The sequence below is a fragment of the Tamandua tetradactyla genome, chromosome 1, assembly GCF_023851605.1.
Source record: "Tamandua tetradactyla isolate mTamTet1 chromosome 1, mTamTet1.pri, whole genome shotgun sequence".
In the NCBI taxonomy this organism is placed as follows: domain Eukaryota; kingdom Metazoa; phylum Chordata; class Mammalia; order Pilosa; family Myrmecophagidae; genus Tamandua; species Tamandua tetradactyla.
The window spans coordinates 177,911,230-177,938,024 of record NC_135327.1 but is presented as its reverse complement, the minus strand read 5'-3'; the positions used below and the strand labels follow the sequence as shown (position 1 = coordinate 177,938,024).

General features: G+C 45.5%; 2 protein-coding genes and 1 pseudogene across 6 annotated transcripts in view; 2 read left to right on the top strand and 1 right to left on the bottom strand.

The window, feature by feature from the left end:
• LOC143667097 (solute carrier family 23 member 2-like) overlaps positions 1–8,553 on the top strand; it is a 52,826-nt gene extending 44,273 nt beyond the window's left edge. For 2 of the 4 annotated variants that reach the window (XM_077141010.1, XM_077140939.1), the window contains exons 9-13: positions 2,798–2,962; positions 3,338–3,446; positions 3,570–3,665; positions 4,595–4,768; positions 4,927–8,553. In XM_077141010.1, coding sequence (XP_076997125.1) covers positions 2,798–2,962; positions 3,338–3,446; positions 3,570–3,665; positions 4,595–4,768; positions 4,927–4,964 — 582 coding nt within the window. In that variant the 3' untranslated portion in view covers positions 4,965–8,553. Of the gene's footprint in view, positions 1–2,797; positions 2,963–3,337; positions 3,447–3,569; positions 3,666–4,594; positions 4,806–4,884 lie in introns of all 4 variants that reach the window. The other 2 variants (XM_077141098.1, XM_077141163.1) reach the window with 2 other exon arrangements.
• Positions 1,639–1,790, top strand: LOC143652647 (U1 spliceosomal RNA; annotated as a pseudogene).
• Positions 8,554–19,688: 11,135 nt separating the features above from the next.
• STRA8 (stimulated by retinoic acid 8) overlaps positions 19,689–26,795 on the bottom strand; it is a 32,775-nt gene continuing 25,668 nt past the window's right edge. For both annotated transcript variants that reach the window (XM_077164331.1, XM_077164340.1), the window contains exons 7-9: positions 25,317–25,390; positions 22,349–22,460; positions 19,689–19,982 (exon numbers count right to left, since the gene is read on the bottom strand). In XM_077164331.1, the coding sequence (XP_077020446.1) occupies positions 19,908–19,982; positions 22,349–22,460; positions 25,317–25,390 (261 nt within the window). In that variant the 3' untranslated portion in view covers positions 19,689–19,907. The remainder of the gene's footprint in view (positions 19,983–22,348; positions 22,461–25,316; positions 25,391–26,795) is intronic.

Below are 26,795 nucleotides of genomic sequence, written 5' to 3'. Positions count from 1 at the left end.
TCAGGGCTGGGAGTAGACACAAATGAGTGAGAAACAGGTTCAATCAAGAACTATCCAAATCTATTCATTTTCAGTAGACCCATGATGATATTAAGACAAGAACATTTCCCATACAGCCCTAACTTTTGAGAATGATACAGAATGTCTCAAGGGCAGAGATCATTTTTGTTTCACTGGAAGTGGTTGTCACCCAAATCCCAGGACTATATCCTGGTTTAATGCTTACTATTGTCTATATACATTATCTAATTTAATTTTGTGAAGTAGGTATTATACTCTTGTACCCTTGACTGAAATAATCAGTAATGCCCAGAGATATGCACCTGGGGCTCTGGGGGACTCCGTGACCGTACGGCTACTGTCCACAGTCCACCCTCCTCACAGAAGAGTGGTTTTCTTTGTTTGTTTGTTTTTAAACCTTTGTAGAAACTTAATTTTATTTTTAAAAGATCTAATAGCCGCTGGAAGGAGGCAAAACTTAGATCCTTAGCATATCCTTAGCATACCAGTACTTCTGTTTGTAAAACCCCATTCAAACCCAGTAAAAGCAGTTGATAGCAACTCCAACCAGATCACATGTTTTAGTCAATTCAGAAACTTCAGAACCCATGTCAAGAATTAATCCCCTCTCCATTGACAACAACTAGAGAAAAACTCACTTTTAAGAGTCTGGATGCTGCATACTTCCACAAGAATAGGCCTCATCTCACTTTTTTTTTTTTTTTTTTTTTTAAAGACAGAGAGAAGGAAGGAAGGATAGAAGGAAGGAAGAGAGGAAGAAAGGGAAACATCTTTTAAACATTTTCTTGTTTTTATTGTATTTTGTTTCTCCGTTTTTCGTTACATGGGCTGGGGCCGGGAATCGAACCGAGGTCCTCCGGCATAGCAGGCAAGCACTTTGCCCGCTGAGCCACCGCGGCCCGCCCCTCATCTCACTTTTGTGTCCTAAATGAATCTCCCTATATAGGAAGGAGAAATCATCATTTATATTATATTCCATAATGATTCCTTGTTGAGAAAATCCATCACTATCCGAATTGAGATAGACTAACTAATAATAATGAAATAATTTTCATATAGGAAGCTATTTGAAATCCAAATAACCCTGATACTACTCTGCTTAAAACCCCTATACTGAAGGTTTCCCTTGTCTTTGGATTCAATTCTAACTTTTTCCATAGTTTCCAAGGCCTTACATTATCAAGCCTTCACTTTCCTCTTCATTCTCATCTCTTACCTCACTCCCTACTTCACTGAGCTCCAGGCACGTGATTTTCCTTCTGTTCCCCAAACACCTAGGCTCCACCCACCACAGAATCTGGATTTGCTCTTTCCTTTCTGGAATGCTCTCCCGCCACATCTTTGCGTGTGAAGCGTCTCCATCTCATCCCTAGGCCGGCCATCCTTGCCCACCCCTACTAAAGCCTCCCATTGTTTTTTCTTCATAGCACAAATTGCTACAGGAAATTCTCTTCTTTCTTTGTTCACTTAATTCTTTGGTATTTGTCTCAACCTACAAAGGTTGCAGGCTTCATTTACAAAGCAACATAAAACAAAATTTTTGAAATTTAAATGGATGGGGTGTGACTCAAACATGCACATGTTTGTGAACCCCCAGTGCAGTCTAAAACCCCCAGGATACTTACCTGGCAGGGGAGATACCATGGTTTTCCCAGGGCAAGGCTTATCCATTGCACTCCGGATGTGCTGACCCCTGCGATTTCCCCAAATGTGGGAAACTCGACTGCATAATTTGTGGTAGTGGGGGACTGCGTTCGCGCTCTCCCCTGTAAAAAAAAAAAAAGAAAAAAAGAAATAATAAAAAAAAAAGAGAGAGAAAAAAACATATAAAACCCCCAGGAGACCGAATGCCAGGCTGGAGGCAGGATAGCAGCGTTCTATTTGGGCATGGCCACCGTGAGGCTTTGGGCTCCTCATTCCCCCTCCTTGGGCTTTGGTTTTCTCTTCTGTAAAATGAGAGGTTTGAATAAGAGATCCTCTAGGTTTCCTTCTTGCCCTATTCCACTTACTGTGGGAAAGGGGTGGCTGAAGAAGGGAAAGTGAATAAGATTCCTGCCTTTGGAGAGCCTATGATCTGATAGGAAAATCTAAACATATGATGCAGATGGATTAACACCACAAGCCATTTGCTGAGCTGCAACCTCATGGAGTAGAACTTTACACATAATTGTAGACTGAAGGACCTGGAGTGACAAGAGTGAGACAGGCCACCAAAGAATCAACACTGTTTATTGAGTGCTTACTATGTTTAATGCTTACTATTGTTTTCAGCACTTCATATACATTATCTAATTTAATTTTGTGACGTAGGCAGTATATTAATCCCACTTGGTAAATTCTGGAGGTGAACTCCCAGAGATGTCAAGCAATGTGCCTAAAGTCACAGAGCTATTTAGGGGCAGGGCTGGAATTTGACTCATAAATTCCATTTTTGAGCATTGGACCATACTGCCTCTCAAGAGAACCTTCTCACCTCCCTGTCCAGGCTTTTTAAAGGAGGAGCATTTGAGTCAGGACTTTAAGACAGTTATAGGGGCAGCAGAATGGAAAGATCAGTACAGAGGCCATGGACCTCTGCATCCTCCCATTTGGGAGCAGAGAGGGCCATTTGGGGATAGGAGGTGCTGCTCCTGTGGGTCCCCCTGGAATGTAGTAAGTGGCACCCAGGGACAGGGTAGAGGCAGGGCATGTCCAGCTCCCCCACCCACAGTCTCTGGAGTTTGATCTGGCCTGCTTAGTGCTGAGCTCCTCTTTCCTGTCTCCCTGGATCCCGCAGGTGGGGAGTAGGGTGGTGATTGTCGCCGCGGGCTGTGTGCTGCTCCTGATGGGTGTATTTGGGAAGATCGGGGCTGCATTTGCCACCATCCCGAGCCCTGTGATTGGAGGCATGTTCCTGGTGATGTTTGGGGTCATCACTGCTGTGGGCATTTCCAATCTGCAGGTAAGGCGCCCTGCCAAGAAAAGTAGCAGTGTTGCCTCCTTTAAAAGAAATCCATGCAGAGTGAAATGAATAGAACTGGGCTAGGGTGGGGGAGGAGAAGGAAATCCTTGGTCCTTCAAATGAAAGAACAACCAGAAGCATCCAATTCTCTGGAAAATAGAAATTATATCAGCCCAGAGTGAATTATCCTAACTGCTCTGCTCTCTGAGTCAGGAGGACATTGGGGCTCAGCTTGCCCCTGAGACATTGGGGCCAATCCAAGTCCAGCCTTCCCCTTTGGAGGGGCCGCAGGTAGTGGCAGTCAGGAAAGGGGCATCTGGAGGGGTGTTGGTGTTGATGGCATTGGGTCTACCTCTGGGGGCCTTTCTCCTGCAGTACGTGGACATGAATTCATCCAGGAACCTCTTTATCTTTGGCTTCTCCATCTACTGTGGACTTGCCATTCCCAACTGGGTGAACAAGAATCTGGAGACGCTCCACACAGGTGATTCACTGTGTCCCCCATTGCTGCCGCTTCAGGGTCTGAACCAGTGGGGCTGGGGCTCTGTCTTCTGAGGGAAGAGAGTCCACGGTCCCTGCGAATCTGTTATTTTTGTCTCCGTTCTAGGGATTCTCCAACTGGACCAGGTCATCCAGGTGCTGCTGACCACAGGCATGTTTGTTGGTGGATTTCTGGGCTTTCTACTGGACAACACCATTCCTGGTAAGGCTCAGCTTTGCTCTGGGAACTAGTGGTTTGGGCAGGTGGTCAACTTTTGGGTCACCCAGAGAGCATCACCTGGACCTCATGACCATGTCAGACTGGTGGGCACCTCAGTGGGCCCTGGGTCTGTGAGAAGTGTAAGTGCCCTATGGTGGGAAATGCATGAAAAGAAAAAGAAAAAGATGTAGCACCTGCTCTATTAGATCCTGCAACCTAGCTGGCAAAGGAGACCACACACGTATTTATTTATGCATTCATATTTTCAAGAAAAATCCATTGAGCACCAGAAGTAAAACATATCCTGTTACCAAAAGTCCACAGGCAAATAGGGAGAAAAGGAAAAACACAATTATAATCTAGTGTAATAAGTACTGTGATGAATAAACTGATACAAGTGCCTGAGAAAGTTGAAAGCTAAAGTGTCAAGAGGGTTCAATCATGGATGGCTTCCTGGAAGAGGCGGCCCAAGCCCTTTCTCCTCTCCTCTGCAGGGAGACGTAAATGCTGCTTTTTGATCCTCCCACAGCCCCTTGTAAGGATCTCCATGAGAACACCTGTTTCACTGTAATCCATCTTCCACCTTTCTTCTCTCCACCAAATGTAACATGCATTGCCATTAGTAAAACCTTTAAAATGCGGCAAGACCTGCCTCCTGGAGTTGAGGAAAGGACTGTGGTTCAAACATGGTTGTACCCGGGTGCGATGCACGGGCCCAGCCACCCCGTAGGTATTCAGGGAATGCCTGATGAACTGAGTTGAGCTCGCGCTGAGGAGCAGGCGCTTCGGGCAGGTGACGGCGGAGCGCGCAGAAGCTCTGAGAGGAGCTCCCGAGAGTGCCGGCAGGAGGCGCCAGAGGTCCGTCCACCCCCCTCACCCCACCCCATCCCACTCCACCCGGCTGGCCTTGACTTCTCGCTGTCCCCTACTAGGAAGTAAGGAGGAGAGAGGCCTCCTGGCCTGGAATCAAATCCAGGAAGAGTCTGAGGAGACTGTGAAGGCCTCGGAGATCTACCGCCTCCCGTTTGGGATCGGCACCAAGTTCTGCACTTCCTCCTGCCTCCAGTACCTTCCTTTCTGGCCCAGGCTGGAGCGTTATGGGCAAGGTGAGGTGGTGTGAGCCAGCTCACCCTCTGCTCCCAGGTGAGGGGGTGTGAGCCAGCTCACCCTCTGCTCCCAGGTGAGGGGGTGTGAGCCAGCTCACCCTCTGCTCCCAGGTGAGGGGGTGTGAGCCAGCTCACCCTGTGCTCCTGGGATGCCACAGGAGAGCTTCGGAAGGATGACATGGAAACCAGGATGTGAGGATACTTAGATGCTTCCGAAAGCCTCTACCTGCAAGTGTGTGCTGATCTCCCTGTCCGCAGATTGGTGAGGTCCCTGCCTTTCTGAGCACCTCCCAGCACTGGACACTGTGGCAGCCAAAGTGTTAGATTATGATTATGCCCAGCATGCTTCCTGTCAATCACTTAGTCACTGCAGTCTATTCTCCAGCTCTGCTTTCTTCTGCTGTTCTCCAGCTCTGCCATACTCACTGTAAACACAGTGAATCCACACTGAAACTTTGCTGAGTCCATGTATGTGCTCTTAGGAAGAAGAGACCTGGAGTGGGGCAAGGGACAGAGATGGGCTGTTTGCTGCAAGGTGACCAGGAACAGTTCTCCCTTCTCCAAAGAGGCAAGAGGCTCTGCTGGCCTCTCCATGCCCTTCACCTCTGTGCCCCTGACCCTCAAGGCCTGCTGTTCAGGAGTGGTGAAGACCTCTCCTTGGTTCTCCTGCTCCTCCTCTGAGGTTCTGGTGCTCCAGCCCTGGTCCAGCTCAGGGAGCTGTGAGCTGGTTCATCTCCATACCAAGGCTGGACACCATGGCCAGCAGCCACGTGTAGTTTCATCACGCACTGCCGTCTCCTCTTCTGCCCACAAGCTCCCCATGGCCTTATCTCTCCTAGACTTATGCCTTCCATTTTTCATGGGCAATGAGTCACCTAACAAGAAAAAAATTCACTCTCTCTCAATACCTCTTCCCCCCACCAAGAATTCCACCCTTGCTTGGCCAAACCCATTCCTTTGCTCCCAAGAGAAATAAGGGGAGGCATTTTGCTTTGGGGGTCAGGGAAGGGAAACATCTAGAGGCCATTTTTAGTAAGAATTCCACTGCCCTCCACCCCACCGTGTTTGGCATTGTGAGGCATTTGCACCTCTAATGAACTTTCCAAGCTTTGACTATTCCCAGTCTCTCATCTAAGTAGACGTGATGGGTGTATGTGATAGAGAAGGGGGAGCATGTGTGTGTAACATGACTGTCTGCGCATGCATGTTAGAAATGGGGATGGTGCAGGGTGGGCCCACCACATACGGACCTATAACCCATGTCTGCATGAAACGGGAGAACAAGTTTTGAATGCACATGCCTTAGAGATGGAGGTGTGTATCTGGAGAGGTGAGGCTGGGAGGGGTGTGAGTAGATGCTCTGGCCATAACCTCAGGCTTGTTTCCTTCCCTCCCAGAATTCCTAATAAAACCTTCCAAACACCTTCCATGCTAAGCTAATTTTAATAACTGAGTGATCTTGGGAACGGATGGGATTTTAGGGTGGGGAGAAGGGCCCAAGACCTGACTTTGGGGTACGAAATTGAAGACACAGGTGGTAAAACAAAAACTGGGATTTCTTAAGGGATGAGTCCTGAGGCTGTGAACAAAAGAGGTAATTCACAGTGAACCCCCCAGGACCTCAGATATCTTTCAGTTCTTTTGCTTGGTGATAATTCAAGCCAATGGGGAAAAAGTGATGGTGAACTTCATTGTGTGCAATTACAAACTGTTATCTTTATTACTTAATAAGGTTATCTTTATTGAGTGAAGGGTATGCAGTGGTCAGTCTGGAAGACTCTGCCCTAAATATATTGAGTCAATGTCCTGCTGCCACCCTAACTGCCAGTGAGGGCTCCCCCAGGGAGAATATCAGACTCCTCCCTGCCTGGGACAATTCAGATTACAATCCCGATTACAATCCCTTAAAATGCAATGGGGGGTGGGGGGGGTGGAGGGGGGTGCAAGAGTAGTTCAGTGGTAGAATTCACGCCTGCCATGCAGGACACCCAGGTTCAATTTCCGGCTATAATAGAATGGGCAATAGCAATGATATATTCCTAAGAGTAATCCTGAATGAGGCCCAACAACTCTGAATTTGCTCAGCTACTCCTGGAATACTATAGTAGTGGTGTCCTGCGATGCTTAAAGGCTGAGTTTTAAGGAAAGAGAAAACATAACATATAATAACCCAAAAGATGATCCAGGCTGAAAACACCTTAAAAACCTTCAGATTCCTAGAAGAACCCTTAAAAGAAGGGGAGATCCTGAAGGACGCCCCCTACCTTAAAGCCTGGGATCATTGTAGATGACAGGCTCTCTCTCTCTCTCTTTTTGATTTTAAAATGCCACATTTATTGCTTCAGTGCTATAATGTACAAGTCTCCAATCTACCTTGAAGAGGGCCATTTAAAAATCCAAAGTAATGCAGCGAGCTGTTTTGACACTTGTGTATAATTATTTTTCTTAGACAAAATTTTTTTGGAAATTTTGAGACACTCAGAGCACATTCCCCCAAAACTGTGCCCCCCACCCACTCCCCGGCCCCCATGCTGGGTCGGTCCCATCACATATATAAGTTAAGTAGATGTATAAATCAATCCTAGGCTCCACAGGCCTTTGGGATGGGGGGCTGTGCAGGTGCGTCAGGGAGCACCAGAAGCCAAAACAAGAGGGAGACTGAGGCAGAGACCTCTGGCAGTGTTCCCCCAAAGACAGGAGAACTCCGCACAGAGCAGACAAACTTGATGGGCCCTTCCCTGCCCCCTGACCCATCCTGGGGGCATACAGAGGTTAGGGGTCTTCTCCAGCACTCCACCGTGCCCCACGAAGAGCCGGGATGGACCTGGATGCCTTGTGGTGGCCTGGAGGCACCCAGCTCCCCAGCCTTAGAGGGCTTGCACCCAGGGGTTAAGTGTATACAACACAGCCCCGACTCAGGGGCAGCCCACAGGCTCTTGTAGAGTGCAGCCACTGAGAGGTAGTCCAAGCCTCTGAATTCCCTGCCACAGCCACGTGTAACATCCTCATGCAATTAGTCAGCTCTTTTGGGCCTCATATGGAAAGGGCTTAACTATATTAAAAATGGGAGAATGGGGTTTATTGGTTCTTGTGTCTGGGAAGCACAGTGGGGGAGATGACAGAATCCTAGGAAGAATCTAGGCTTTGAGGATGCGAGCTGGGGCTCCGTACTCCCTCTCCCTCCCTTTCTCCTCTTTCACCTCCACCCCCCCCCCCCCCATAGCTCTTTCTTGCTCTCCCTCTCCCTCTCTTTCTCACTCTGTCCATCTCCCACTGCCACTTTGCCTTTTGGCCTCGTTCTCTCCCACTGCAACTGAGGACAATGGCCACAGCAACCCCCAGCTTTTGGTCTCCCAGCACTGAGACTGCAAAATCCAAAGGAAAAGACAGCCTTCCCACAGGCTCTGCCAGAGAGATCCGGGAGGATTATGGTATCACAGGGCATCCTATGCTAATAAACGTTGTAAGTGCTGATTTGGGAGACTTTTATCTTTATTGTCCCTAATTAAACATCTTGTAATGGTTGCTGTATTAGTTAGGTTCTCTAGAGAAAACAGAATCAACAGGGAACACTTGCAAATATAAAATTTATGAAAGTGTCTCACGTGACCGTAAGAACGCAGAGTCCAAAATCCACAGGGCAGGCTGCGAAGCTGATGACTCCAATGGATGGCCTGGATGAACTCCACAGGAGAGGCTCACCAGCCAAAGCAGGAATGCAACCTGTCTCCTCTGAGTCCTCCTTAAAAGGCTTCCCATGATTGCATTTAGCATCACTAACTCCCCTTTGGCTGATTACAAATGGAATCAGCTGTGGATGTAGCTGACGTGATCATGACCTAATCCTATGAAATGTCCTCATTGCAACAGACAGGCCAGCGCTTGCCCAATCAGATGAACAGGTACCACAACTTGGCCAAGTTGACACCTGTCCCTAACCATGACAGTTGCTTTATAGTATGGGAGCTGTTCATTAAGAAATTGAGCCTGAAGATCTTGCCACTGTGTGGGGAATTGATGGGCACAGAGACTGAAGCCTTTAAAATTCCACTTTATTGATTCTAAATTTTCTCTCTGCGAAGCTGAGTTAGCTCCCACTGGCAATAGGGTTTCTTGATTTTACTGTCATTTCCACATATCTAGAAACCCTGACAAGAGTTTGCAGTATTCCCACTTTTATAGATGTTCTTGCATGTACCGTTAATGGGTGAAAATCATCGGTGTTTTTTCCCGCCATTTGCCAGTGAGATTTCTGAGCCAATCTTGTTCTTTTGAAAAAGTTTTTCATTCCTACCGCAAGTATTCAATGTTGATTTTAAAATGTATCCAGCCTGTTTTGTTCTTAAAGCACATTTTGCGATCTTAGCCTGGGAAAAACTGACACATGTTTATTTATATTATCTGTGAAATATAAGACATTTCCCTAAACATTTTCCATTTTGCTATATAGTTAGAAAATACCCGTATGAAATGGAAACTTTGTGAAACTCTACTTGGAAGCTGATTAACAAACAGAAATTAATACTTGGTTTCAGGATAATGAAGAATAGGGAAGAATTTTAATTCCATTTCCTGTCGGACATCTCCACTGTACTTCTGCTTTGAACCTCACATCATCAGATCTTATACCTGTATCCCTTTTGTTGTTGCCATCTATAGATCCTGGGTTAATGGTCCTCATGGGTCACTGTCTCTCTCTGACGATCCTCTTCTCTTAACGATTGGTGACTTCATATCCACTTTGCACATCCTTCCCACAACCTGGCCTCTCTGTTCCTTCAACTCCGCTCCTGCAATGATCTTGTCCTCTGTGCCATCTCACCGCTGGTTCCCAGGGCCATATTCCAAACCAACTGCTGGGCCTCCTCCACAGTCTCATTGTCAAGAGTTTTCTGATCCGCACCCTCTGTTTCTTCAGCTCACTATCTCTAGTCTCCCAAGCCCAGTAAATTTTTCACCCTGCCAGGATCCAAATCTACCAATCCTTTCACCTCATTTTGTCCTCACTTCCCTCCTTACTCAGCTTCGATTCCCTGGCCCATCACACTGACCACCTTTGTGCCTTCCTGATGTCTTTGGACTGTTCTCCCTTCATCAGACTCACATGGTAAAACTTTAACACTGAAAAGAAACAGCTCTTCACCTAACTCTGCCTATAGCTGTGCAGCGGAACGTCCCTGGAGAAAACCACACAAAACTCCTGACCAGTCATAGTTTGAATTCATGCCCATCACTTCATATGGGCTCTCATTGCTGTCTGAAAGTCATGCCGCATTTCCCAAGCCCTCTCACTCTCTCTTTCTCCTCTCTTCTGGAACCTCTTCCACCTCCACCCCATCCCGCTCCTCAGCTTCCTATTTTACTGTGACACCTGTAGAGAAGCACCCATCACATCTCTGCACCCACCAATTCTGCACTCTTGTCCTCAGCTTTCCCTCTTGTTACTGTAAATGGACTATCTGCATCCCTCAAAAGCTAGGACCTCCCCCTGTGCTCCAGACCTTCTCCCCTTGTTCCTACTCAAGGATTTCATTCCAGCAATTCTCCCCTCTTTCTCCTGCACCGTCAATTTTTCTCTCTATTCTAATCATGTATGTCGACATATAAACCTGATGTTATTTCTACCATCTTAAAAAAGAAAAAAAAAGGCTAGTATTCATGAGTGTGTTACCTCGTCGGAGTAAAGAGAAAGAATGGTACTGAGATCCCCTCATTTGCAATAAAAGTGTTGCTAAATCCAGCACTTAGGACTTAGCTTCTCCAGGGGAGCAGAGGAGGTGTCTCTCAAACCATGAAGAGCAGACACGGCCTCCCTCTTGCCCCCTCCCTCTCAGCTCCTACAGGTCTTTAAATCCTGTCCAGTACCGCTGTTTACTTCTTTTCCTTTGGCTGAAACCTCTAGGACTTCAGGCTCTCATTGCTGCCTGGCAGTCATGCACATTTCCCAAGTCCTTTCGCTCTCTCTTTCTCCTCTCTTCTGGAACCCCTTCCAGCAGGCCTTCACTGACGTGGATGCTAGCCAGACAAGCTCCCTTTTCCAAGTCTGTTTTCCTGTATTCTATCCTAACATGCAGTCATTAGAGAGCCAGGAAAACAGCTGGAGAAGACAAGGTTGTTAAGCTCACAGCAGTGACAAGGAGGGGTAGGCAGGGGCTGCCCTGGGTTAGGTCCCACGGGCGGATTCTGTGAAGGCCGGATCCCTCTCCTGGAAAAATGCTTCCCTCAGTTGTCCTTTTTTCCATCCAAATATATGGTTTCAGAGCTTCAGGGATGAGGCAGTTAATTGTCTGAGAAGCAGGTGCAGTGGGGACAATTTTCTGACATTTCCATCAAAGCTCAAAGACTTGTTTGTGTTCAGAGAGCAGGTGTGTTGAGCTCAGTCTGACTCACAGAACCACCACCACTCTACCCACTCAAATTGTGCTCAATAAATGTTTGATGTGTTTGAGTTCAAGGTTTTGGTGAACTCGGAGGTAGCTGTCAGTATCTGTGTAACTCAGTCAGGTGAAATGGTGCCTGTGTTAGGGTTCTCTGGAGAAACAGAACCAACAAGAGAGATCTGTAAATATGAGATTTATAAAGGTGTCTCACGCTATTGTGGGAATGGAAGAGTCCAAAATCTGAAGGGCAGGATGTGAAGCTGGTGGCTCCAATGAAAGGTCTGGATGAACTCCTCAGGAGAGGCTTGCTAGCTGAAGAAGCAATGAAAGTGTCTCTTCTTCCTTAAAAGCCTTCAACTGTTTGAATTATCTTGTTGTGGGAGGCACGCCTTAGTTGATCGCAGATGTTATCAATTGACTGATGATTTAATATACCAGCCTTCTGGTTTATCAACCAGCCATGAAATATCCTTGCAGCAATGGTCAGGCCAGTGCTTGCTTGACCAGACAACTCGGCATAATCACTTGGCCAAGATGACACCAGAACCTAACCATCACAATCCACCCCTTCTCAATTATGGCAGCTGTACACATCACCTTGACTTAATTTTCCTGCATACAACCAGAAGCATAGTACGTCTATCCATACTAGCATATTAGGTGGTCCCTGCATATTGTGCAGAACTATCTGTCAAGAAAAGGATGTAAGTCTTTAGGTAATATTCACTCTTAAACTTCATATCCTATTACTTAAATACTATAACATGAACAGTACAACTTATGTCATATGATAAGAAGAAAACAAGATATTTGCTTATGTATAAATGTAAACACACTCATAACAAAACAGGGAGGAAATATTCATACCATCACAGTTCTCGTTTCTGTAACTGATCATTTGGTTATAGTTCATATTTATCACTGCCTGCTTCTACTACCGTGTTCCCTTTACCCTCAGCAAGCAATTGAGCTGGCCATGGTTCTTTGCCAAGTAGAGTGACCCAGACCTTCATTCCTGAAGTTTTTGGCCCATTGGTAGTCCTGCCTGGATTGGGTTGTTGCAGTTTTCCATAGACTTTAATCACAGGGCATAGTAGGACTAAGAGATAATCCCTAGGGAATCTCCTGTATCCCAGGAAAACTCTTCTCTACCTCCATTGTGTAGTTGCAGTTGTATTTCCCCCTTGATAATCAGGACCAATCACCTAGACAGAACAATAATGCCCTTTCATACCTGTTGATTCAATGGCATGAGAAGCCAAAGTGGCCAAGTGGTAGTCTTAACTTCCAATTCAATGGAATCATTGTTGTGTTTCCTGGAAGGAGTGCTCCTCCTTTTGGAACCAAGACCTGTAGACCTTAAGCAGAGCTTAAGATTTCAGGGACAGGAAGCAAAAATTTTCCTAGAGTGATAGTGAATGATGCCACGCCCATTTCCACGCTTTGATTTATGGACCTGTGAATCCTGGCTATGGGAGAAACAGCATTATACAGTGAATGCTGATACAGAGAATACAGAGCTCCTGGAGAACATTGCCCCAGCCCTGTAAGGTAATGCCAGAGAATTCCATGAGCGTGTGCCCATTCCTGCACTTCATTTGCTCTGAAGTGGATCCCTTGATCAGATGCAATGCTGTGTGGAATACCATGATGATGGATAAAGATAAGTCCATAGATGGTAGTTTTTGTGGAAGCATTATGTGCAGGGAATGAAAATGCATATTTAGAGTATGTGTCTATTCCAGTTAGAACAAATCGCTGCCCCTTCCATGATAGAAGTGATCCAATGTAACCAACCTGTCACCATGTAGCTGGCTGATCATCTCAGGGAATGGTGCCATATTGGGGACTGAGTGTGTGTCTCTGCTGCTGGCAGACTGGACACTCAGGAGGCCATAGCCAGGTCAACCTTGGTAAATGGAAGTCCATGTTTCTGAGTCCGTGCATAACCTCCATTCCTACCACCATGCCCACTTTGTTCATGAGCCCATGGGCAAAGGCAGGAGTGGCTGAGAAAAGAAGATGACTTGCATCCACAGGACAGGTCTTCTTATCCACTTGATTATTTAAAGCCTTCCTCTGCTGAAGTCATCCTCTAGTGAGCATTCACATGGGACACAAATATCTTCATGTTTTTTGCCCACTCAAAAAGGTCAATTCATATACCTATTCTTCAGGCTTCTTTGTCACCATTTTTCCAATCATGCTCCTTCCAAGCCCCTGGCCATCCAGCCAAACTGTTAGCAACAGCCCACGGATCAGTATGCAAACACACTTCTAGACCAGTTCTCATTCCGAGCAAAATGAACAACCAAGTGCACTGTTCAAAGAGTAGGAGAAATCCTCACCACTGTCCTTTAAGGACATCCTAGAATGGAGTTGTAGTGCTGAAGCTGTCCATTTCTAGGTGGCCCCTGCATATTGTGCAGAACTGTCTGTAAACCAGGCCTGCATTTTCTCTTCCTCAGTTCATTGACTGTAAGGAACTCCTCAAGAGGCCATAGCTCTGTTCTGGGAAAGAGAAGGTAATGTGGGGGCCATGGGCATTTGGACCACTTCCTCATGTAACTTACTTGTGCCTTCAGGACCTGATTGAACCCTGTGTCATATATACCATTTCCATTTTATGATGGAGTGCTGCTGTGCACGCCCAACTTTATGCCTTGATGGGTTAGACAACACCCACCTCATGATAGGCAACTCAGGTCTCATGTAACTTGGTAGGCCATGGTTAAGCATTCAGTGTCTCCTAAGGCCGAGTACAAGTAGCAAGCTAAAAGCTGTTTCTCAAAAGGAGAATAGTGGGGGGCACAAGGGTAGTTCAGTGGTAGAATTCTCTCCTGTCATGCGGGAGACCCAGGTTTGATTCCAGGCCCATGCACTTCCCCAAAACAAACAAGCAAATAAAAGAAAGGAAAAAACAAACAAACAAAAATTCAGTATATGGTGCTGCAATCACAGGATACTCACATGGAAAAAGAATGAAATGTGACCCCTACCACACAACATACAAATAAATAAATAAATAAAGGAGAGTTATCTGCAGTGGATGGTAAGGTCTTGCTCCAAAATCCTAAGGATCTGCATTGTGATTCTCCTATAGGGGCCTGTCAAAGACTCCAGACAGCATCCCTATTTGCCACTGACAATGCCAGCACCGTTAGATATGCTGGATCATATGACCCAAGTGGCAGAGCAGATTGCACAGCAGCCTGGGCTTGTTGCAGAGCCTCCTCTTGTTCCAGTCCCACTCAAAACTAGCAGCTTTTCTAGTCACTTGGCAAATGGGCTGGAGTAGCACCCCCAAATGAGGAATATGTTGTCTCCAAAATCCAAAGAGACCAACCAGGTGTTGAATCTCCTTTTTTGGTCATAGGAGAATCCAGATGTAACAGCTTATCCTTCATCTTAGAAGGGATATCTCAACATGCCTCACACTACTGGACACCTAGAAATTTCACTGAGGTGGAAGGACCTTGCATTTTTGTTGGATTTATCTCCCATCCCCTGACATGCAAATGCCTTAACAATACATCTAGGGTAGTTGCTACTTCTTGCTCAGCAGGCCCATTCAACATGATATCATCAATATAATGGACCAGTGTGATGTCTTATGGGAGGGAGAAATGATTAAGGTCCCTGCAAACAAGATTGTGACATAGGGCTGGAGAGTTGATATACCCCTGAGGCAGGACAGTGCAGGTATACTGCTGGCCTTGCCAGCTGAATGCAAACTGTTTCTGGTAGTCCTTATTGACAGCTATGGAGATAAAAACATTGTCAGATCAATAACTGCATACCAGGTACCAGGTGATGTGTTGATTTGTTCAAGGATGATATCACAACTGGGATAGCAGCTGCAATTTGAGTCATCACCTGGTTAAGTTTATGATAATTGACTGTCATCTTCCAAATCCCATCTGTTTTCTGTAGAAGTCAGATAGGAGAGTTGAATGGAGATGTGGTAGAAATCACCACCTCTATATCCTTCAAGTCCTCAAGAGTGGCACTAATTTCTGCAGTCCCTCCAGGAATACAGTATTGCTTTTGATTCACTATTTTTCTAGGTAGGGGCAGTTCTAGTGGCTTCCACTTGGCCTCTCTTGCCTTAATAACCCTCATTCCATGAGTCAGAGAACCAATGTGGGAATTCTGCCTGTTGCTGAGAATGTCTATTACAAGTATGCATTCTGGAACTGGGGAAATGACCACAGAATGGGTCCAGGGACTCACTGGACCCACTGTGAGATGGACATGAGCTAAAACTCCATCGATCACCTGACCTCCATAAGCCCCTGCTCTGACTGGTGGACCAGAGTGACATTTTGGGTCTCCTGGAATTAGTGTCACTTCTGAGCCAGTGTTCAATAATCCCCCAAATATCTGATTATTTCCTTTTTTTCCCCAGTGCACAGTCACCTGATAAAAGGCCATAGGTCTCCTTGGGGAATGCTGGAATGTAGGTTAACGGTGTAAATTTGGGGTAGTGTAAAAAGGCCCTTCCCTAAACATACCCAGCCCTCCCCTCATTCAAGGAACTCTGGGTCTGTAAACTGTCTCAGGTCTGGGAATTAAGGGGTTATGATGCCTTGTTTTTGTAGACTTCTGTTCATTTGACTGGAACTCTTCTGCTTATACAGCTCTTTAATACTTATAAGAATTTAGTAGACTGCCCACTTATTTTACTTCTAGGTACCCCATGATCTACTAGCCAATGTCACAAGTCTCTGTGAGTCAGATTATTTGACCGCTGCTTTGAGACTGCTATCATTATGGTGGCCATACCCATCTTGTCTATGGTGATTAACTGTCACCACATGACTTCTGCCAACTAGGGATCTGATCATCCCCACTATGTTTAAGGATTCCAGCTCAGTGACAGGAGTTTCCACAGTAATATCTGACCTACAGAGAAATGAGAAAACAGAGCTCTTCAGGGATGATGGACCTCGACTCATGAATTTATTTCTCAAGGTTCTGGTGAAAGATGTGTCTTCTGGACATTCCTGGTGTGTGAGAGCAGGTCTTCCATGATAAATCCACTCTAACATTCCCATCTTTCTAAGCCTATAGATCCCCTCATCCACATTTTACCAGGGCAGTTCTGGCATTTCAACCTCAGGTTATGTCAGATACCTTTTGACCCAGGTTTCATCCAGCCATCCAAACAAACTGTTCATGCCCTGTGTAACACCTCAAGCTACAATACAGAATGCAGAATCTCTGCTTAGTGGGCTCATATTAATAAATTCAGCTTGATTCAACTTTATATTCCTTCCACCATTATCCCACACCATTAGTATTCATTCCCACACATATTCCCCTGATTTCTGCCTTTATAGATTGGAAAACTCATGCAGTTCTTTTGGAGTATAGTATACTTCCTCATGGAGCACACTTTGTACCTCACCTTTCAGGGCCTGTTGGTCTGTAGTTTAGTTATAAATCTTGAAGAAAAGAGGGCTCATGGGAGTGGGTCATGAAAAGAAATGTGTCTTTCAAGCCAATTACCTCAGGGCATTCCATTGCAGTTTCAGCTGGTGAAACAGGATTAGTCATTCCAGGGAGGAATGAGGGCTGGTTCCCCAGGGGAGGTGGTTACAGGGTTAGCAGGCACTGAAAGTCTGATTTCATTAGGTAAAGGTTGGATGGCAGACTCCTTTGGGGAGAATGGAGACCAGAAAGTTGTTTCCCCAAGGCAGGCTGGAGGTCTGGAAGCTCTTTGCTCAGGGCAGTCCATTACAGGTCTATCTAGGAAAGGCTCAGCAGACTCCAGGGATCTTGTCTCCCCATTGCATCATTATAAAGCCATATATTATTACCATCCCACATTTCAGGATCCTATTGTTTTCCAGTCAAAGCCCTTACTTTAACAGAAGATAAACTACAAGGTTGAGATTTTAGTTTATGTTTTAAATCTGCTATTTGCACAGTGAGGCTTTGTGTCTGGCTTTCAGAGATCTCAAGTCTGCGATCACAGGAAATAAGATTTTCTTACAGGGCACACATGGAAACTCTTACATCGTTCATACAGTGCTTAAAAGGTACAAATTTGAAGCCTCCACTTCATCCCTTTCCCTCATCATTGTACCCAGTGTAACTAACAACAATGAGCCAACATCATTATACCTCTTAATTCCACAAAATTCCATAAAGGTTTTCAAAACATTCTCACCCAGAGCCTTGCCTCATATAAGTGTACAATTAGCAGAATCTAATATTGATATTTTGAGTGACTCTCTTGTCAACTCACCCCATGGAATGTCAGTGTCATCTTGATTTTTGGAAACAGAGTTATTAGAGCCTCCGGAGTCTAGTCTACGTAGAAAACCAATTGTAAAAAACTATTTTTAAGATTCTGTTTCTCAAGAACCACTCCCAGTAACAAGCTGTGTTAGTAAGGGTTATCTAGTGAAACAGAACCAGTAGATCTGTAAATATGAGATTTATAAAGGTGTCTCATGCTACTACGGGAAAGGAAAAGTCCAAAATCTGAAGGGTAGGATGTGAAGCTGGCAGCTCTGATGAAAGGTTCTGGATGAACTCCACAGGAGAGGCTTGCTCGCTGAAGAAGCAGTGAAAGAGTCTCTCTCCTTCCTTAAAAACCTTCAACTGATTGGATTATCTTGTTGTGGGAGGCGCACCTTAGTTGATCACAGATGTAATCAGCCATAGATGCAATCAACTGACTGATAATCTAATACACCAGCCTTCTCGTTTATCGACCAGCTATGAAATATCCTTGCAGTAACCATCAGGCCAGAGCTTGCCTGACCAGACAACTGGGCATCATCACTTGGCAAGTTGACCCCAGAACCCAATCTTCACAGTGCCTAAAGCTAGAGGCCTCCCAGTCTCCCTTCTCCACCTCTGTCTCTTCCAGTCTTCCAGCCTTCAAACTTGCCCCCTATTGTTCTTCCTTCTCCAGGTATGACCTAGAACTGATGTTCATGACCAATGCTGTGAACTCTTTGGGCTTGTTTCGTATTTGTATTTCTAATTCTTTGGTGGTTGGCTAGAGCTCTTCATACTTCCTTTCTCCTTAAAACAATGACAATGAAAATGTTCCCCTTCACTAATTTACTGAAAAAGAAAACACTGAGATGAAGGTGAGGAGAGCTGAGATTCAATTCTATTGTTTTTGCTTTTGCCAAATCTATTGTTACTTCTGCTTTTTTTTTTTTTAACTTTCAAACTTACAGGACAATTGCAAAAATACTACAAAACTCAAGAAGAGATATCCAATATACTTCCCCACCCAGATACTCAGATCCACCATTTTGCCTTATCTCCTGTATCATTCTATCAATCCTATCCATTTGTCTGCTATCTATTTATAAACATGTGAGAGTAAGTTATAGACATTCTTGCTGAATACTTAATACTTCCCTATACATTTCTTAAGAACAAGGATAGTTAACTTATGTAATCACCTTCAGTACAGTTATCAAGTTCAAGAGTTTTATCATTGATATAAAGCTTACAGTCTATGTTCCAATTTTTTCATATGTCTCAATAATGTCCTTTGGACCTATTCTCCTCCATTATTAGATCCAGTCCAGGATCACGAAATACATTTAATTGTCACTGTTTCTTCAGTCACTTTTTAAAAAAAATGTGGAACTATATAGAAAGAATAAAAACTTTCCTATTTCAGCCACTCCCAAATATAGTAGAATTAATCATATTCACAATGTTGCATGCCATCACCACCATCCTTTATCACTACTTCCCCATCACCCCAAATAGAAACCCTACACCCATTTTGCATCAATTCCCTATTCCTTCTCCCCTTGTTAACCTGTACTCTTTCTGTGTCTCTGAATTTGCCTATTCTAGCTATTTCATGTAAGTAGGATCATACAATATCTGTCTCTTTATGTCTGACATTTCACTCAACATGATGTCCTCAAGGTTCATCCATGTAGTAACATGTATCAGAACTTCATTCTGTTTTAAAGTTTTTTATTACTATTTTGTATGCTACATGGTGCAGGTCACATTTAATTCTTTTTCCATGTGGCTATCCCATTACTCAGCACCATTTTGTTGATTTTTCTTTTTTTTTGGAAGTGCATGGGCCAGGAACCAAACCTTGGTCTCCCGCATGGCAAGCGAGAATTCTACTGCTGAAGAATGAAGTTGCACCCCAACTTCATTCCTTTTGAAGGCTAATATTCTGTTGTATGTATGTATAATGCAAGCCCAAAGCATTTATGCACTCTTTACCCAAGAGCCTCCTCCAAAAGCACTCGAGTAGGACACTGTGAGGTCAGGCCTGGACCACATTCATTTGTCTTTATTACCAGAAGAAGCAGATATAATTGGTTCTGCCCTGGTGTCCTGTAGCACTCTTCCTAGGCCCCTCAAACATGCAGGAGGAACAAGTGAGAAACTTCCAGAGCAACAGCTGAGCCCAGGAAAGGTAGCAAATACCTAGTGTCATTTCTCTTCTTGGAAGGCCTATGGCCTGGTTCTCAGCTTGGCCAATGCCCCCTGAACAGAAATGTAACAGGGCCTACTGTGCACCCTACAGCAGGCTGGCCCCTTCTGCTAAACCACCCTGAAACACCAACACACGGGGCCACACTTCTCTTAAATACTTTATATAATCAGAAACAGAAAACATCAACATGCTTCTGGGAGAGCCCATTCCAAAAATTCCCAGAAGGCTGAGACAGGTGTGACCTTAGCTGTCAGCATTTAAACTCAGAAACTGCCCCCACCCCCACATTAATTCCTTTCCTAGCCTTTCTGCATTACAAATCTTCATCATCGAAAGTCTCCATGCACCTCAACATTATCATCTCATCGTCCATAGAAAGGGCTGGTTCCTGCAAAACACAGAGTGGAAGAGGGTTAAAGCGCTTTATTTAAGGGACTGGGCTCCAGGGCAGAAGAAAAATCCCAGTCCCTCAGTCTCTATCCCTCAACTTTTCAACTGCACCTTCAGCTCTAGCTTCCAGTCAGGAAGTAAAGACAGTCATAGGAAAGGTTCAATTTCCATTTCATTCAACTCTCTATGACCCCTAGTAAGACTTTTCCTGGATACAGCAAAATTGGCTTCTTTCTTTATCCTGGGGATTTCCAGGATCCCATAAGAGAGACAGGGGGAATCTTAAAGGACCCAAATGACCATCAATAGCACACGGTGAACCACCTCATGGTACACCGTCACAATGCAATACCTGCAGCTGTTTTTTAAAAATGAAATGAGATAGCTCTATATCACTGATATACTATTTTTGAAAGGGCAAGGTGCAAAGCTACGTGTAGAGTAGAATACCATTTGTGTTTGAAAGAATATATAAGTATCTGCAGAATATTTTTGGATGGATGTACAAGAAACTGGTAACAGCAGTTGCCTCTGAGTCTCCAGGGGACTAGGGAAGCAGCCATGGGACACTGGTAGGAGAGAGACTAACTTTTCATTGTGTATCTTTTGGTGACTTTTGAATTTTATGTCCTCTATTATTATACTATTAAGAAATACATTTTTAAGAAGCAGCACTATGTTTGTCTTAGCAAGGGATGTTTATTCCCTTTGCAATGACCACAGCCAACCTCTTGGGACTTTTGTTTACCTCTTCCCTTAAAGTTATGTTCCAGAGCTTTTGCTCTTCCTGTCTCCACCCCAGCAGAAAATGACCCATGTAACTTGTTAGCCCTGCAGCTCAAGGGTTGGTCCCTGAGGACCCTGCAGCACGCTTAACTCCAGTCAACCATCTCATAAATTTAGGTCTTGATTGCAAGGGTAACAGCTAGATGGGGGATGACCCCAGAGAAGCCTTTCCTGTATGGGAGAAACTTCTCATTTGCCCTGCTCTAATGATAGTGAGTGGGCTGTGCTGGCAGCAAGAGTATCAAAAAGTGGGATCATGCAATAATCTTTGGGAAAATCACACAGGCTCCTTGTTCAGGGCAAAGAGAACAGCAAAGCTGAGAAAAGAGGAAGCTGGAGTATAGCAGGTGTCAGGTGTCCATGAGTTCCAAACACTCAGGTCTGTGTCACGCAAGGTAATTGATTATATTGTTTAAAATGTTCTATTTTCCTAAGTCCCTGAAAATGGTGTCAGAGGCATTTTATAAGCTAAAGATTTGTTGAACAGAACAGGCTGTGAGAGATGTTTGAACAGCTTGTGAAAAATACATATTCCTGGTCCCCATTCCCACAACACTGAATGAGAATCTTAGGGATTCAGGAATCTGGGTTTCTAAAAGCTACCCCAGTGATTTCTGGAAATACTCAAGTTTGAGCCCCTCTGCTTTATAGGTGCTCTAATCCCTGTTTGTTTTTCTTTTCTGCCATATGTGGAGGAAGGTGATAAGGAAAGCAAAGCTTGTCCCTTTAATTCATCCTCAAAGCTTGGAAAGTGGACCACCTTAACTGTGTCCAAGAGAAAGAGGGGACAGAGGCTAAGGGCCACCCAACGACTGGCAAGGGGTGGGCAGCAAATTGCACAACAAGTGGAGATTCAAAGTGGTCTTGACAGAATGGAATGAAAGATAAATGGGAAAGGGGCTAAATTAGACTTTAGCCTAATTTAGTTGAAAGGCATCCTAATTATTTTTAGACACACATTTGCTGATCTTATAGCCTGTTTCAATCAATATTTGTATTTTTGTTAAATCAGTCGAGAAAACCCATGACTATAAATCTGAAAGGGCCTTTGCCCTTAGTTATTGAAGCACAAATCTCCCCCCTCTCCCAAGACAGCCATAAGAACGGACCTTGTGACCAAGACACCCCACCTCACCCCCCTCACAAACCGCACTAGTCAGCTTTTTGGAAGCAGAAATGAATAGCCTGGCAAAAGCAGACACTAGAAATTACCCCAGGATCCTAGCAGGTGAGGAAGCAGCTCAGTCTCCCGGAAAGGTGCCTAGGATCCATTTAACATTTATAAATACCTGCTAAGAGCCAGGCCCTGGGGTCTGGGCCCTGCTTCTAGGGGCTCCCAGTCCCAAGGCCTAACCTGGGGAGCACCCTCCCCCACCCCACCCCCCACCCCAGCCAGGTATCCCTTGATGAATTCCATTCCCTAGAACATTTCAGGCTTCCAGGGAGGCAGACCAGAGAGAATGAAAGGAATTGCCAGAGCCGGTGGCCCTTTTGGTGTCATCTTTGGCTGCACAGAGACAGCCCTTTTGCCATCCTAAGAGAGGGAAGGAAATCACACTGCACTCTGCTCTGTCCTACCTGTTTTAACTGAGTATTAACACAGCACAGGCTTTTTAAAAAATCGATAATCTGCGTATAAAGTTGAAACTTTTCCTCTGGATTTTCTGGGTTGCAGCTGGCAAACATGGAACTGACAACAGAAAGAAGGAAGAAACAGTAAGCATTTAAAATCCTCATCTTTTATCTCTGTTTGTACTCCCCAAAACATTTCAGTCACAGTGTGAACCAAGCACTTTTAAGCATGGAGTCAAATTTTTGAATAGCTCAGAGTCCTTCTCGAAAAGTTTGTGTAGTCTCAGCTCAAATGTCATTTATCAGAAGCCCACAGGAAAAGAGACAGTGGAGAGATCGGCCCTTGGGCCCTAATTTCATGGTCTGAGCTTTGGCCTCTGGAACATGGCATAGGGAGCAAGATATTCTTCTACAGCTCAGAGTCAGCTTCTTACAGCCATACCCCGGGGTTCTGGTTCTACCTGTGGCTGTGCTCTGAAAAGCTCAGGGAGCCTGCCACACATTTTGCATTCAGCCCAATCTGATGGTCTCACTCAGTAATTCTAACACAGATCACAAGCCCTGACAGAGAGGAGACCTGTTTGTAGACTTTCTTTCACACTGACTTCCTGTGACCAGGGGAGAAGCCCAGTATGATTGGACAGCTAGAGCAAAACAGCTGTGTCATGCTAGGATAGCTGGCATTTTGACCTTCCCTCCCCTCCCCTCCCTTCCCCTCCCCCTTCTTCCTTCCCTCCCTCCCTCCCTCCCTTCCTTCCTTCCTTCCTTCCTTCCAGGATGAGGTCCCACATTCAGCTAGGAACTCTCTGGCAGCAACCCCTGCTTTCTCTAGGGAAAGTGGAAAAATATTAACAGATTTTTTTTTCCATCAGCAAGATAAAAACTTCAAAAAATTGTTTTGCAAATCCCCCTTGGCAATTTCTTCACAAAGTGGTCTTTGGAGTCCCAGCCAGCTCAGAACTAGGAATGTCTGTCCCTAGCCAGTTTCAGCAAAATTAAACTCCACAAACAGCTGAGAAGTGCATGATCATCACGTTAAATTCTTTGAAGAAGATAAAACCCTGGTGTGTAAATCTCACTTCTTCCCAGATCTATCTCAGTGGAGCTAGCAAAGCAGAGGGGAAAATGCTGAAGGCTGATTAGCCTGAATCACTGCCTGAAGATGGCCAAGTTAACAGAGATGCTTGTGTTTGGATGGTGTGCTGGTTTGAAACTATTGTGAACCCCAGAAAAGCCATATTCTTTTAATCCTAATCCAGTCTCCTGGGGGCAGACCTACTGTTGGCTGGGATCTTTTGATTAGGTTGTTTCCATGGAGATATGACAAACCCAATTGTGGCTATGACCTTTTGATTAGATTATTTCCATGGAGTTGGGACTCCTGCCCATTCAAGGTGGGTCTTAGTTAGTTTACTAGAACCCTTAAAAGAGCTCAGAGAGAGAGAGAGAGAGAGAGAGAGCTCAGAACTGACACGGAGAGCAGAGGAATGAAACCAAGACACAGATATTTGGAGATACTAAGCAAAGAGATGAAATCCAGAGTTTGCCCCAGAGAAGCTAAGTGAGGGCCAGCAGATGTCGCTACGTGCTTCCCATGTGACAGAGGAACTCGGATGCTGCCTTTCCTCTGAGAAGGTACACTGTTATTGGTGCCTTAATTTGGACATTTTCATGGCCTTAGAATTGTTACTTGTGACTTAATAAATCCCCTTTATAAAAGCCAATCCATTTCTGATATATTGCATACCAGCACCTTTAGCAAACCAAAACTGATAGTCCCAGGACGGGACTGTGGCAAATATTCAGGACTCATGAGGATGTGAATGTCACTCACTCCCAAGGCAGAAAAGCCAAATTTTCAGGCTTCTTTTCATCCATGGCACAAGCACAGGTATCTGTTGGGCCTGTCCCTCACGTTGTAAGGCCACAGCGTTTCAAGAAAAGCAGCAAGGGAACCTAGCACTCTCTGGGAAAATGCCCCACTAGTACAAATTTAGCTTCTTGTTTTGAAATCTTCCTATATCCTATCTTGTGTTTTCTCATTTCATGGGGTCAACCATCCCATCCTCTTTCTTTCCACATCAGTTCCCATCAGTCCCACCAGAAGCAGCTTCCCAAAGGGAAGTCGACGCACTTCCCTTTGCACAGTCCACAGACTGTCCTATGCTCAGGGCATAAGCCTGTTTCTACGTTGGCCCAGGTTCTCCCTGCCCCAGAGGCCCTGCCAAGCTTTTGGACCAGGCCCACTACCATAGCCTACCAAAAGGCTGCTGACTCAGGAACCGCACAAAAGGAACAGATGTTTTCACAATATTGAGCTGTTACCTGCCAATTACCTGTTGGTCCCAGCCCTGGGCCAGGATGAAAATATTTTCTACTCTGAGGGAGCCCTATACAATGTCATCCCCAGGGCAATGGCACAATCTTAGGACCAGCCCAGTTCAAATCACAGATAAAAGGATATCTCCAAGAAGTTCCATTGTATTACAACCCCCTCTGGGACTGCAGGGGAAAGCTCCCAAAATATCCCAGCAGGGGGTGCAAGGGTAGGTCAGTGGTAGAATTCTTGCCTGCCCTGCTGGAGACCTGGGTTTGATTCCCGGTCCATGCACTTCCCCAAAAAGCAAACCAGAAAAAAAAAAATTCAATAAATGATGCTGCAATAACAAGATACTCTCAGAATGAAATGTGACCCCCACCATACAGCATACAAAAAAAAAAATCTCAGCAGGGGTACATGCCTGCATCTGCACACATGCACACACACTCATACATGCCCACACACTCACTCATGCTCACTTATACATGCTTACACACACACACTTGTACACCCTCTCATGCTCTCACACATACACTCACTCATACACATATTCATACACTTACTTGCTCTCACTCACACTCACTCATACACACACTCACACACTCACATACACACATGCTCACACCTCCTTCCAAGGAATCTTTGCCACCTCACCTGGAGCTAGATGTACCTGGAACCTCACTTTTGTCCAGGAAACTTGCCACATCAAAGGCATCTTCAAAAAGGACCTGAAAGAAAGCACAGAACTTCAGGTCTCAGAAATAATTTTACAGTTTGACGCTTGCTCTAGGCTGCTAGGGGAGAGATGAGGAGAATGGCTTTCTCCTTAACACCTCATCCCAAGAGGGCATGCAGATTCTGAGGCCCCACCCTCAGGGATTCTAAGTCAGTGGCTCTGAGGCAAGAGCCAGGTACCTGCATTTTTGCTTAACTCCAGGGGCGACGTAGCTGAGAAGCATCAGGGAAGATAATGGAGGATTGATATAAACATGTGATCAAAGGGACAGAGAGATTTGAAAACATGTGCAATGAAAGAGACACAACCCCTGAACAGGAACTAGGGTCCCCCTGCCTCCAATGAGTCCCACCACTCTTGGGGTCTCATCTGTAAACTGGAGGGCCTGGACTGGGTGACGTCTCTGCTTCTCTCCAGGCTTGGACCTGATGTCCAGGAAGCCTCCTGGAGGATGGGGGTGTTCTGGGGCCGAACCCCCCAGAGTCAAAGACACTTGGAGACTTTCTGGGCTAGCACGACCATCTCCTCAAAAGCGCAATATCACTAAGGGACGTCTGGAAAGCCAGGGCAAGGGGATGGCATTGACAGGTAGAGGTCGTGGAGGTGAAATATCATTAGGAGCCCAGGACAGGCACAGAAAGCCAAGAATCATCCTGCCCCTGGGCTAGAGGACGGAGGACAGGAGCAGCCTGGGTGTCTAAGGGGTTTCTGAGGCCGTCCGCATTTAGGAAGAGCAGCGGGGGGCTCTGCTTTGATCTCAGGTCTCGGCTACTGCACGTGGCACCTGAAGCTCTGCTCTGCAGTCCACGGTGATCCAGCGACCTAAAAGCTGACAAGCGCATTGAGAGTGGTAGTGGCTGCTGCCTCCTCAATGCACACCCCACCCTCTTCACTCACGGCTAGCATGTGAGCATGTACTCTCTGGGGCAGGAACCAACCTGCTCTTGAGGACCGGGCCTGAGCCTAAGCGGTCCAAATGCAATCCTACCTCCATTGCCAGTCAGTCAGTGGCTCAAAAATCTGGCAGCCTGCCCAGTGAGAGGGAAGAGAGGTATGTTGGAAGCTTCTGGAAAAGTTTTCTTTGATTCTTAAGTCAAAGGGACAGGAAATACTTCTCTCTTACCTGATGTAAAGGAGGGAGAACGATTACTATCAGCTGCCATCCCACGGCCAGGAGCGAGGAGAAGTGTGAAGTATGAGAAACCAGCCTTCAGATGCAGCAGATCAGAGAGAGGGGAAGAACCCAAGTGTCCCCTGGACCTTCCTTGATTTAAGTTGTGAATTTTTTCATGTTTTAATAATTTAGCAACTTGCAGCCAAAAGAATCCCAACTGATACAACCTTCTAAACCTTCTCTTCTATAAGCCCCATAGAAAGGTCATGAAACAGAAGAAAAA